Source organism: Pristis pectinata, chromosome 24 (genome assembly GCF_009764475.1).
Source record: "Pristis pectinata isolate sPriPec2 chromosome 24, sPriPec2.1.pri, whole genome shotgun sequence".
Classification (NCBI taxonomy): domain Eukaryota; kingdom Metazoa; phylum Chordata; class Chondrichthyes; order Rhinopristiformes; family Pristidae; genus Pristis; species Pristis pectinata.
In genome coordinates, this window is record NC_067428.1 from 9,681,910 (window position 1) to 9,694,625 (window position 12,716).

The following is a 12,716-nucleotide window of genomic DNA, read 5'->3' on the forward strand; positions in this document are numbered from 1 at the left end:
AAGGAAGACCTAAGTATTGACAAGGAAATGGAAAGGAAAAAATGAGAGTAGATTAGCAAGAAACACAAAAGTAGATTGTAAAAGTTTCTATTGAGGTGTAGAAAGGAAAAAAAAAATTAGCTAAAGAGGAGGAAAAGATTGGACAGCACAGTGGTGCTGCTAGTGGAGCCACTGCCTCCTAGCTCCAGCCTCTGAGAATCACAAGTATTGGGTAGGACCTTCATTGCCCAGTACTTGTGATTCTCAAAGAGCCCCCTCAACAGGACTCTCTTTTCTTTTTCTACCCCCCCCCCCCCCCCCCCCCCCCCCCCCCGTCGGGACTCTAGCCCCCCTCTTGTTGGGATTCTCTTTGAGACCACAAGTATTGGGCAGGACCTTCACTGGTAACAAGGTTTGACATTAAACTGCACTGTAATCTACTGTAGTTTATGTACTTGGCATTAATGTGTTGTTGGAAGTGAAAATTTTGGAAGAAGATGGATAGCACAGCTGTACTGTCCTTTCTTGTCATGGTGTACTAGTGGATTCCTGATTCAATATTTCAGAAATATTGCCAAGTGCCATTTGCAGGCATGAGTGTTGCCCTTGAGTCTGTTTATGGTTCTACAGTTCTGAAGCAACACCATGAGTTGATCCATGTTTAGAGTAAGACACCATACATAATAGTGTCACAGTACACGGAGAGAGGTCCTTTGCCCACTTAGTCCACACCAACTACCGAGCATCTATTTACACTAAGTCCTTTTAATTCTCCCATGTTCCCATCAACTCCCCATGGATTCTACCACTCACCTACACACTAGGGGCAACTTACAGTGGCCAATTCACCTATCAACACACACGTCTTTGGGCTGAAAAGTTTAAACACTTCTTGTGATTCAGTGATGAAATGAGATGTGATGAGAGCTGGTGCAAGAGTGAGGGATGATCTTATTGAAACATTTAAGATCCTAAGGAGGCATGATAGGGGAAATGTTGAGATATAGCCATCAATCAGAATCCTGAATGAGGGCTCAGTTACAGGAGAAGGGGGTGGTTATTTAAAACTGAGGTACGTAGGAATTTCTACTTGCAGAGAGTGCAGGATCCCTGGAATTCTCTATTCCAGAGGTTTGTGGAAGTAGATCACCGGAGGCATTTAAAGAGGAAGTAGTTGAAAGATTGGGAAATTGTGGGCTGTGGGGAACTGGCACAAAGGAGTTGTTGAAGCATGGGATGGATCAGCCATGATCATACTGAATGGTAGGGTAGTTTTGAGGGCTGAGTGGCCTACTCCTGCTCCTGTTTTCTTGCATTCATGTGTGCAATTAGTTAAAGACGATTAGGATCCAGATCATAAAAAGATCATGTTGAATAGCACATCCCTTCCTCAGACTTTCCAAATGTATTTCCATCCTTCTGCCCATTTGCACGCAACAACGCAATCAAAGTCTGACTTGCAACCTCTTCCTCATTCTCTTCGGTAACTTCTCTAAAGCATTTGGGTCCGATTTCTGAATCTACATCATCCTTGATCAGTGCAAATGTTTTCCTTTTGGTAAATGCCTGAATGTTCCACTGTATGTGGGCGTGTGGAACGTGACTGCCTGTTGCTGCTGTGGTTGCAACTGGTAAGGAATAAGCAAGGATAAGAGAGAAAAGCAGAGTTTCTGATGGAGTTATTAATTTTCTTTCCCAGAATAATCTTAGAGTTTGACATGCTGTAAGAGGATTTACAGTGTGAAGTTACATTGAGCAGCCAATAAGGATGAAATCTGTTATTCCCACTTGTGAAAAGTTTTTATTTTTTTTAAGGATTTTCATTGCCACCTGACGACCAGTGAGGTGGTTGGCTACCTTGGAGGAAGGTGGGACACAAACACACAGTGTAAGTAGCTCACAGTTCATGTCTATATATAATATTGAATTTTGTAGAAAGAGTATCTATACAGGTATAAATACTCAGGTACGTGTATCTGTATAAATACAGGTACAGGTATGGCACTGTATAAAGAAAATATTTGGCTGTATAAACAAAATGAAAGAATTTTGCAATAAAAGTAAGTTATCCATTTATTTGCCTTTTGACTGTTTTACATGGAATACACTAGTTTGTGCTGGTGTTTCTACTCCTTCCATTCTGCCTACCTCATCTCATTCTTGCAGCAGTCTTTTTTTTCCTTCTGAAAACATGCCTCAGCTGCTTGTGACACAAGAGATTCTGCAGAGGCTGGAATCTGGAGCAACACACAAAGCGCTGGAGGAACTCAGCACGTCACTCCCATACTGACATGTGTATCCATGGCCTCCTCTACTGCCAGACTCAGGTTGGAGGAACAAAATCTCGTATTCCATCTTGGTAGTCTCCAACCCGACGGCCTCAACACTGATTTCTCTAACTTTTGGTAACCCCTCCCCTTTACCTCCCACCTTCCTCGCCACCTCTGTCTTCCCTTATTCCTGTGGCCCCCTCACCCTTCCTCTTCCCCCTCCCCCGCCCTCGTGACCTGCGCATCTACTCCCCACCTCCTCCCCTTTATTCCATGGCCTACTTCCCTCTCCTACCAGATTCCCTCTTGAGCCCTTTGCCTCTTCTACCTATCACCTCTCAGCTTCTTGCATCACTCCCTTTCAACCCCCTCCCCCACCTACCTACCTTCCCCCTCTCACCCAGACTCACCAACCACCTGTCAGCCTGTGCTCCTCCCCCTCCCGACCTTACTCTGGCTTCTGCCCTCTTCCTTTCCAATCCTGATGAAGGGTCTCGACCCGAAACATCGACTGTTTATTTTCCCTCCGTAGATGCTGCCTGACCTGCTGAGTTCCTCCAGCATTTTGTGTGTGTCAACTGCTTGTGGTGGTGTTGAATTCCAATTCTAATCCTTCTTTGAATAATAAAACCGCTTCCTCTTTCCCTTCTTGAATTTGTTAATAATATCATGTATTTTTGGTTTTTGTCTTCTCCTGTGAAGAATCGTAGGGTTGTTCAGCACAGAAACAGGCCCTTCGGCCCAACTCATTCACCCTGACCGGGATACCTTCAATCCCATTTGCCTGCATTAGGCCCATATCCCTCTACTCCTTTCTTATCTAGATACCTGTCCAATGTCTTTTAAACTTTGTAATTGTATCTGCCTCTACCACTTCCTCTGGCAGCTCATTTCATATAACCACCTCCCTCTGTGTGCAAAACTTGCCTCTCAGATCTCCTTTACAATTTTTCCCTCTTGCCTTAAACCTATGACCTCTAGTTTTAGCCTTCCCCACCCTAAGAAAAAGACTGACTGTCTACCCTATCTATGCCCCTCATAATTTTATAAACCTAGCCTATCCAATCTTTCCTCTTAAGTGCTCCACTCCAAGGCAACATCCTTATGAATTTCTTCTGCATTCTTTCTAATGCTACCATGTTCCTCCTGTAGTGTGGTGACCAGAACTGTACACAATACTCAAGTATGGCCTGACCAATGTTTTGTACACCTACAGCATGGTATCTCAACTCTTATACATGGTGCCTCGGTCTTCTTCACTACCCTGTCCACCTGTGTTGCCACTTTCTCCATAAACTTTCTCTGTACATCAAATCAATAGCCTAAAAATTGCATTAGACAAAAAAGTCTCTTGTGCTTTTTTAATGGGTAAATAATACACAATACACAACTTTGGGTATGTTTGGAAATGGTTGCAACCATTTCTTGTTAGAATGCCACTCATCAGGATACTGGACCAGGCTGCCCCTGCATCCATTCACCGTAAAACCCTGTTGTATTTTGCAGTGTGGTGATGTCGTCAGTGTGAACGTTGTCCATCAAAGGTCATGACTTACGGCATTCATTATTCACCCACAGTTCAACAAGGAACACATCACACTGAAAGTAGTGTATTTTCCATGATTTAAGGGGTCAGCCCAGGATAGCATTATTATGCATTGGGTATTTATCCTTTTTAGATGCATGGTTAGTTGTTGGCAGCTCTCAGTACAGAGCGAGGTGTCTGTGAACTGATGACAGCAGCAAAGGAAACCCTCTATGTGAGATTCTGACACTGCCGCTGATCACTGGGGCTCGGAACCGTCTGTGACGGAGGGATGTGACGGGTTGCTCAGTCCTCGGGCAGCCCTTGTTGTATTACCTTGCTGTTTGCAATGTCCAAACCCTGCCTCCTCACCTGCCCCTCCTCTTGCTGGACCTCATCACCACAGCAACCTTGGCATGGTCCATTTCCCATCAGTCGGTGCCCAAATGATGCTGCTGTTGTAAGTCCAGCAAACAGCAGGGGCTCTGAAACACATAGGTTGGCCTTCGGGCTCTGAAACACATAGGTTGGCCTTCAGGCTCCTTTAGGAAATCATCATCATTGTTTACTCCTTTAACTGAGAATGTTCCAGTCTTTTTTTGGTGACATTTGATTAGGTGTTAGAGCTACATGTAGCACCCATTTAGCGCACCAAATGTGGCAAAAATCCAATTTCTAGGTGGGTTGGATAGAAGTATATAAGATTACGAGAGGCATAGATAAAGTAGATAGAATCTTTTTCCCATGGTAGGAGTATCAAAAACAAGAGATCATCACTTGAGGTGAGAGGAAGGAGTTTTAAAGGGGATCTGAGGGATAACTTTTGTACACAGAGAGTGGTTGATATCTGGAACAAAACTAACTATGACTATCTATGACTATGACTAAGTCTCTCCATAATCATCCCATCCAACCCATTTTATTGGGCTGCTTCCAAATCTCATCTTGTTCTTAAATTCCCCTGACCTATCCAATATTTCCTGGTTGCTGTAACCTTTTTTCTTACAAATCTCTTCTTGCACTTTGTCCAGTGCTTTCATGTCCCTCTTGCAGAAGAGAGACCAAAAATGTACTGAGTGCTCGCTGTAGCCTGAGAAGCACCCTATACAACTTTAACAACTTCATTAATTTTGAATTCTGTATGCTAAAAATGACTCCCAGTTTTTCAATTGCATTTTTAAATGCCAAAGCTGCTTTTAATCAATTATTCATCTGTGTCCCAAGATCACTTTGCTTGTTTATTTACTGTATCAGATTAAATTTCCCCATGTTAACAGTTGTTTGCAATTTAACCACTCAGTCTCAAGTCTTCTGATGTCTTCATGCGTTGCACCCTGTTTTTCCTCTTTAGCTGAATTTCCCAGTTTGGTATTATCTATAGATTATGATGTTGAGTTACTTGTTGCTATATCTATGCCATCAATGTAACTTGTAAGTGCAATTATTGTGAAGCATTGCTTACTGCCTTCATCCTGTCCAAATAATCACCCTACACCCACACCCTTCATTTACTAACTTTCTAATCAATTTACTATCCATTCAGGTATATGTCCTCCACTTGCCCTAACCTTTATAGTGACCCTACCATGTGGTATCTTACCAGAGGTCGTATGAAAATCCAAGCATATGACAAGTGCAATGCCTTTTATTTAAATTCTTGGTCTTTTACAATTGCTGGGGTGTCACTTGTACAGGACTGAGTGAATTGCCATACATATTCAGTGGCATCAGGTGCTTTTTTAAGCTTCACGTTTTGGGTATTGAGTCCCACTGCCTTAAATCTATTTCCAGATTGATATGATCTTGGGATGTGGCTAAAATATCCTTTCATGACTCAGATCGAAATAAATGTATTTTACGTGTTTCAGTGAATTGAGCAAAAACTTAGTGAAGCAACTAATTAACTGTTTTATTCCTTACTGAATGGAGACAGAGTAATAGTGATTAAGCCAAGTGAATCTAATCAAACTGACTTTTGCTTGTATGTAACTATTAAATGCAAAAAATGCTGTTATGTTTTCCTCTTGCTCCCTGGATACCTGCTCCTGCCGCAGCTACAGTGTTTATTTGCTCCTGCCCAGCTTCCTGTATCTCCCTCTGTCTCTGTCTTGTTCTGTCCCTTGCTCACATTGTTCTGTGAGATTGAAGGCTTGGTAAAATGCCCAGTTCTGCCACAGTAGATCCTGAGTTGAATGGACACTGGTAGCTATAATATCTTGTCTTGCCTTCATTTACAGTCCTGTTCCCTGCTGACTGCTGTGTATGTTTTGACAGTATTGACAATTCTTCGAGCTTTTCCATGTCGAATACGGCTTTCTGACAAGGATTCTGCCTCTGCAGTTGAAGAAGAGGTAAATTATAGTTTTCCCAGGTTCCCCTATCTCCACTTACACCCTTGCTGATGCTCCTGAAGAACCTTTCTCTTTAACAGAGATAGCTGCAAGGTGGAATAACGATCCAGACGTTCTCCAAGTGCCACGTGTAGTGTATTGGCAAGTAGCCCGATCCTGTCCCTTTCAAGCCAACTGAACACCTATCCCATTGCAGAAGCTCTACTGAGTTTGTGAATTGCTGTCCACCCCACTCCTGGTCTCTTCTACCCAATGCCACTCCCCCTCTTCCTCTCCCTGCAACCCTGCCATTTCCTTTGAATTGAGGGAAAGATGGAATAGTGATCATGTTGAATTAGTTACGACATGCTTGAAAGAAAATAAAATTATCAGGTTCTGTACTATTCTACATCAGGCTTATTGTTCAGATGCAACATTGTTATGGAGAGACATTGGCCAAAGATCATTTTCTGGAGCCTGATCAATAAATCTGCCTCCATTTACATCCAATCATAGGTGCCAGGTCCATTGTCCATTGAGCAGGCAACGGTACAAGCCCAGTTTGGTGGAATCTGATACACCAGCTGTCGGGTAGCACTCCTGTCTTTCAACTTAGTTCAGACCATGTAATCCAAAGTTCTGCAAGGTTTAAAAATATCATCCACAGTTGGCCTCTACTGAGACTCGATATTTTTAGTTCTAGGCTATAAGTGTTAACAACAACCTGTATTTGTATAGTACCTTTAACATAGTAACACTTAACAGCATGATTCACAAGAGTGATGTTGGACATCATGCCACTGGGAGGTGTTAGCTCAAATAAATGAAAGTTTGTGGAAAGAAGTAGATTTTGAGAGGAGAGGCAGAGAAGTTTAGAGCAGGAAGTCCACACATTTGGGTCTCGGCAGCTGGAGTCTTTGCCCCTGGTGATAGAACAATTAATTTCTGGGGGTAGTTGAGAGCCAAGATTGGAAGGGAGTCGTAGGAATGGAAGTTTACAAAAGTGGTGATCAGCAAGGGAATGAAGGGCTTTGAGATCTTGGGAAGAATTTAAAATCCAAGGCTGCTGCTTTTGCTAGCAAATGTTGGTCACCGAACACGAGGTGATGAGTAAGTGGGGCTTGGTGCAAATTAGGACATGTGTTTATGGAAGTAATAAGAGGGATGATAGAGGAGTGGATAGTCCAGAGGAGGTCTGATTTATACTCGTTCTGTTGTTTGGCTTGATGTCTAAATTGCACTTTCAAGCAATTACAGGGTGATTATCATCTAATCTAAATTGTTCATGAGACCAAGCTTCTGCTCCCCTTGACAGTATTTGCGGTACCCATTTCCCCTTCCTGGCCCTCGTTAGTGTGGTTTTGTTAATGATTCACTCTCCTTGGGTATTTTCCTCCCACTCTTCAAGCCTGTATCATTGCCCCTATTTAAACATTTTTTGAAAAAAATACCCCTTGACCCTTCTGTTCCCGAAAACATCTGCCCCTTCTCCAGCCTCCTGTTCTACTTGAGTCCCTGAACGTCCTGTAAGCTCACAGATCTTGTACTCCATATTCCTATCTCCATTCCTGCCACAGTGGTAAAACAGCTCCTCAGGTCACTAGTGTGTGACTGTGGTAAACTATCCCTCCTCATCTTTATCAACCTACCTGAATTCATAGTCACAGAGTTATACAACAGAGAAACAGGCCATTTGGCCCACCGTTGTCTACTATCTATCTGCACTAATATTTGGTCTGTTGTCTACTGTGCCCTGGCAATTCAAGTGCTTGATGGAATTGGTCACAACATCCACCCCTACTACTCATGGACTGGGTCCATTCTTACCTCTTGAATCATAGCTGGAAGACTATGTGCAATGACTTCTCTTCCAGTCCCACACTGTCATTTATGATTTCCCCCACTGATCTGTGCTTGTGCCCTCACACTGCTCATCTTCATGCTGTCCTCCGCAGTATAATCTGAAAACACAAACTCTATTCTACCCCACCACCACCAACCTACAGCCTTCCTCTGTCTCTTAATTGCTGCAGGGAAGAAATTTCCTTATCTCAATACTGGGAAAACTGAACCCATTACCTTCGTTCCCTGCCACAAACTCAAAATAGAAAATGTTGGAAACACTCAGCAGGTCAGGCAGCATCAGTGGAAAGAGAAACACAGTTCATGTCAAATACTAACTCTATTTCCCCTTCCATAGATACTGCCTGACCAGCTGAGTGTTCTCAGCACTTTCCATACTTATTTCAGATTTCCAACATCTGCTTCACTGCTCACCTTGGCAGCTGTTTGAGACCAAATCAGATCACTCAGAAACTTGGTGCTGTATTTGACCAATGAGGTGAGATCCCAACAATGTAACTGCTTTATCATTAAAGCTGCCTTCTTTCACTGCTGTAATGAAACCCTTTTCTACATTTGTCTGCTCAACTGTGCTGAAACTTTGTCTTTGGCTCCAGGTTTACAATTCCAGTGCCCTCTGGGGAGACTGGTTATCTTCCAACCTCCATAAACTTGAGCTGATTTACAACTGCAGTCTGTGACCTAACTCACCAAATCCATGCACCCATTGCGTTGGCTCCGGCCTCCATTTTAAAACTCTCCACTTTGTTTTCAAATCTCTCTGTGGCCTGGCCTATTACTTTTTGTTCTGTTGCAGTGCTACAACCCACATCCAGGTCTGGCTTCTTGCACATCACAGGCTTTTATTCCTTCACCATTGGAGATGATGCTTTAAGCTGCCTACCTGGGCCCTAGGCTCGGGTATTCCTTCAGTAAACATCCTCGCTCTCTTACCCGTTCTCTCCCTTTCCCTCCTATGTTTTTTAGCTTTTGGCCTCACCATCTCTCATTTTCCCCCACCCCTTTCTTTGAATTCACTTCTTGAAATCCACCTCTTCGATCAGTCTGCATAAATGTCAGTTTACGTGTCAAAGTTTGTCTTGAAAATCAGAAAATGTGCAGATGCTGGAAATCTAAAATACAAACAGAAACTGTTGGAAATACTCACAGGTGATGCTGCATCTCTGGGAAGAGAAACAGAGTTAATGTTTCAGGTTGAAGAACGTTGAGTCAGAACATTATTTCTCTTCCCACAGATGTGGCCTGACCTGATGAGGGCTTCCAGCATTTTCTTTCTTTACTATCACCAAAGTTTGTCTTATTATTCTCTTTTGAAATATCTTGGGATGTTTTATTAATTAAAGGTACTGTATAAATACAAGGTGTTATTACAATTGAAGAGAATATCTATATCCCTTTTATTTTGCCAAGTAGGAACCATAGAACACTACAGCACAGCAAACAGGCCATTCAGCCCTTCTAGTCTGTGCCGGAACGTTATTCCGCTAGTCCCATTTACCTGCGCCCAGTCCATAACCCTCCAGACCTCTCCTGTCCATGTATCTATTCAATTTATTCTTAAAACTTAAGAGTGAGCCTGCATTTACTACATCAGATGGCAGCCCATTCCACACTTCCACCACTCTTTGAGTGAATAAGATCCCCCTAATGCTCCCCCTAAACCTTTTCCCTTTCATCCTAAAGCCATGTCCTCTCGTACTTATCTCTCGTAATCTAGGTGGAAAGAGCCTATTCGCATTAACTCTGTCTATACCCCTCATAATTTTGTAAACCTCTGTCAAATCTCCCCTCATTCTTCTGCGCTCCAAGGAATAAAGTCCTAACCTGTTCAATCTTTCCCTGCAACTCGACTCCTGACGACCCGGCAACATTCTAGTAAATCTCCTCTGCACTCTTTCAATCTTACTGATATCCTTCCTATAGTTAGGTGACCAGAACTGCACACAATACTCCAAATTTGGCCTCACCAATGTCTTAGACAACTTCACCGTAACATCCCAACTCCTATACTCAATACTTTGATTTATGAATGCCAGGATGCGAAAAGCCTTTTTTACAACCCTGTACTTCATCCTACTTCACGTGAGATGTGCATCTATATGAAAACATCAGTGTGCTGTGCACTTTCCTTGGACCTGGAATTGGCTTTCGCTGCTAAAATGTAACAGCTGAGAGCATCCATAGACAGCCTGTCAGCAACTGCCTGGTTAGAAACACGTTGGTCTTTGGACAGCCAGGTATCTTCCCTGAAATAATCAGTTTTCTTCCTCAGATTTGCCAGAACCTGTTCCTGCGGGGATTGTCACTGGTTGGTTGGTACCACAGTCACCCATACACTAGTGCCCTACCCTCTCTGCAAGACATTGATTCTCAAATGGACTACCAGTTAAAACTACAAGGAACCACCAACAGTTTCCAGCCATGTCTAGCACTTATCTGTGGTAAGAAATTCATTGTGCATTAAGTTTCTGAGCACTGCAGTAAGTTGGCACAGTGATTAATGCAGTGGTACAGTAAAAGCAGAGGCATGACAAACTGCAGTCTGTGGACCCTATAAAGTGACTTGGGCAGCTCTGCTATTAGTGGTTATTTCCTAATTTCTGGTTTGGTCTGTTTGAATTTTGTGGCAGGATTGGAAAGGGACATTAATAGTGTTGATTCACGGATGTTGGTTGTGGGAGTAAGATATGTTGGTATTGGTAACTTGAAATATCAGCCAATTAATGAGAGGATCGGTATATACTTCACAAGAGGTCTGGAGGCTCCGTGGGACCTAATAAAAAGCTTTGATAGCTTTGGTTTAAAGGAATTTACTGTTTCATTCTTTGACTTGTTATTAGATTTGCAGTCTTTCTTGTGCCCTCGTCCTTTACATCCAGTTGTACCAAGGTAGTTAGACAGTACTGCCTCAGTGCACTCTGTATTAACTCAATGTAACTGCACTGTGTAATGAATTGACCTGTACGATCGGTATGCAAGACAACCTTTTCACTGTACCTTGGTACGTGACAATAATAAACCAATACCAGTACCAATTACTGATCACAGTTGTCCTTACTGCCCTGGGAGTATGAGGGAAGTTGGCCAACATTCCTACTCCTCCTGAGTGCCTTCTGCTGGAAAGTATGTGCCTGGAGGTTAGATATGGGTTCAAGCTTGGCTGTGAATAGATGAATGTAATTTAGTGTCTCGGCACTCAAAACGGTGCTGTAGAGCCACTCCCTCGCAATTCCAGTGATCCAGTTTCAATGCCGACATCCGGTGCTGTCTGTGTGGAGTTTGCATGTGCTACCTTTGACCACGGAGGTTTCTTCCGGGTGCTCCAGTTTCCTCCCACATCCCAAAGGCGTGCAGGTTGGATGGTTAATTGGTCACTGTAAATCGTCCCTGGTGTATAATTGTGTTGTAGAATTTGGGGGGAGCTGGTGGGGATCTATGGAGAACAAGATAGGATTGGTGTAGGACTAATGTAAATGGGTGCTTGATAGTTGGTGTGGACGTGAGTGGATCGAAGCCTCTGTGACCCGATGACTCAACAAGAAGGGGTCAGAGTCACCAAATTGTAAGCCAGAAAGAATCAGTGTCTTCAAGGGAACCAGTAATCTGGTTAGCCCCGGTTAGTAGGTTAACGGTTTTATGTTTTCTTGGGGGGGAGGCCATATAAAATAAGCTAAATGCAGGGCAAGCAGGAACTCTACAATTGGGAGTGAGAGGGAGTTAAAAGTAGGGACCTTACAAGGGGCAAGGTGGACTGGAATGGCCCAGGCTGCAGTTATTCCATTGAGTTTCAAGCAGTGCTGGACTGGTGAAGGATTGTGCTGATGTTGTTTGTGCTGACGGAGGGGTATCTCCTGCCTTCATCTTATTAATATAAATGTCCAAAGGAAGGAGAAACAGCCTAACCAACACTCTTTTCAACTTAAGGGCCTTATCATCAAGGAAGCAGCAACTTGGAATCAAAAATGTCTCCATTTTGGGTTCTTCCTCCCCCAGAGGTAAGTAACCTGACCTCCCTATCTTGCTGTCAAGTGATATTGCAGAATGGCCACAAGGTGCAGTGCTGCTGATGGGGTGTGGAAGCCACTCTTTGGTCATTGTGTTTCTCCTGCAAGCTGTCTGCACGCCAGAATTAGGTTTGAAGGTGGTTAGGTACTTTTAGTATCTGAGCTCACTCTGCCAAGGATTGCACAACTGATCCCATTTCTTCACCTCTGTGAATCAACACCAAGCTGGGGCTTTTACCCACCCCTCACTCTTCCTGTCCAGCCTGAAGAAGTTGGTCTGTACATCATAGAGGAAACTGCTGAGAATGAAGCGAGTGCTGAGGCATAATGGGGAGGCTACAGGGGCAGAAGCAGCACTCAATCAATTCTGTTCATTTCATGGTTGTAGGGGATTATAACCCACTGATCTTTGATGTGCTTGTGCACCCTACTAAGTCTAAAGTGTTGTTACTTTGGTCATATCTGCACACCTTGCCCTAGTAACAGCACCTCCCATTACCTCTGATGCTCTTGTGCACTGAACACTTTGACCCAATAACAACACCTGTGTGGTTCTACTTGCTGCTCATTGTAAAACAGCAAGGAAAACCTCTTTCTGCCAAAGTTAACTTCTACAACACTTGCTTTAATACCAGATCAAATCAGAATTTCCTATGTAAAAGTTCCAAATAACAAGACTGCACTACATTCAAACTCTAGCCATCTTCAAATGGATTTTTACAGCATAAAGAAACTTTTTTTTTGC

At 43.2% G+C, this 12,716-nt stretch overlaps 1 protein-coding gene across 2 annotated transcripts in view; it reads left to right on the forward strand.

Moving 5' to 3' along the window:
- mpnd (MPN domain containing) overlaps positions 1 to 12,716 on the forward strand; it is a 40,861-nt gene that overhangs the window by 18,865 nt on the left and 9,280 nt on the right. For both annotated transcript variants that reach the window (XM_052037775.1, XM_052037776.1), the window contains exons 7-10: positions 1,795 to 1,867; positions 6,049 to 6,125; positions 10,240 to 10,408; positions 11,892 to 11,962. In XM_052037775.1, coding sequence (XP_051893735.1) covers positions 1,795 to 1,867; positions 6,049 to 6,125; positions 10,240 to 10,408; positions 11,892 to 11,962 — 390 coding nt within the window. The remainder of the gene's footprint in view (positions 1 to 1,794; positions 1,868 to 6,048; positions 6,126 to 10,239; positions 10,409 to 11,891; positions 11,963 to 12,716) is intronic.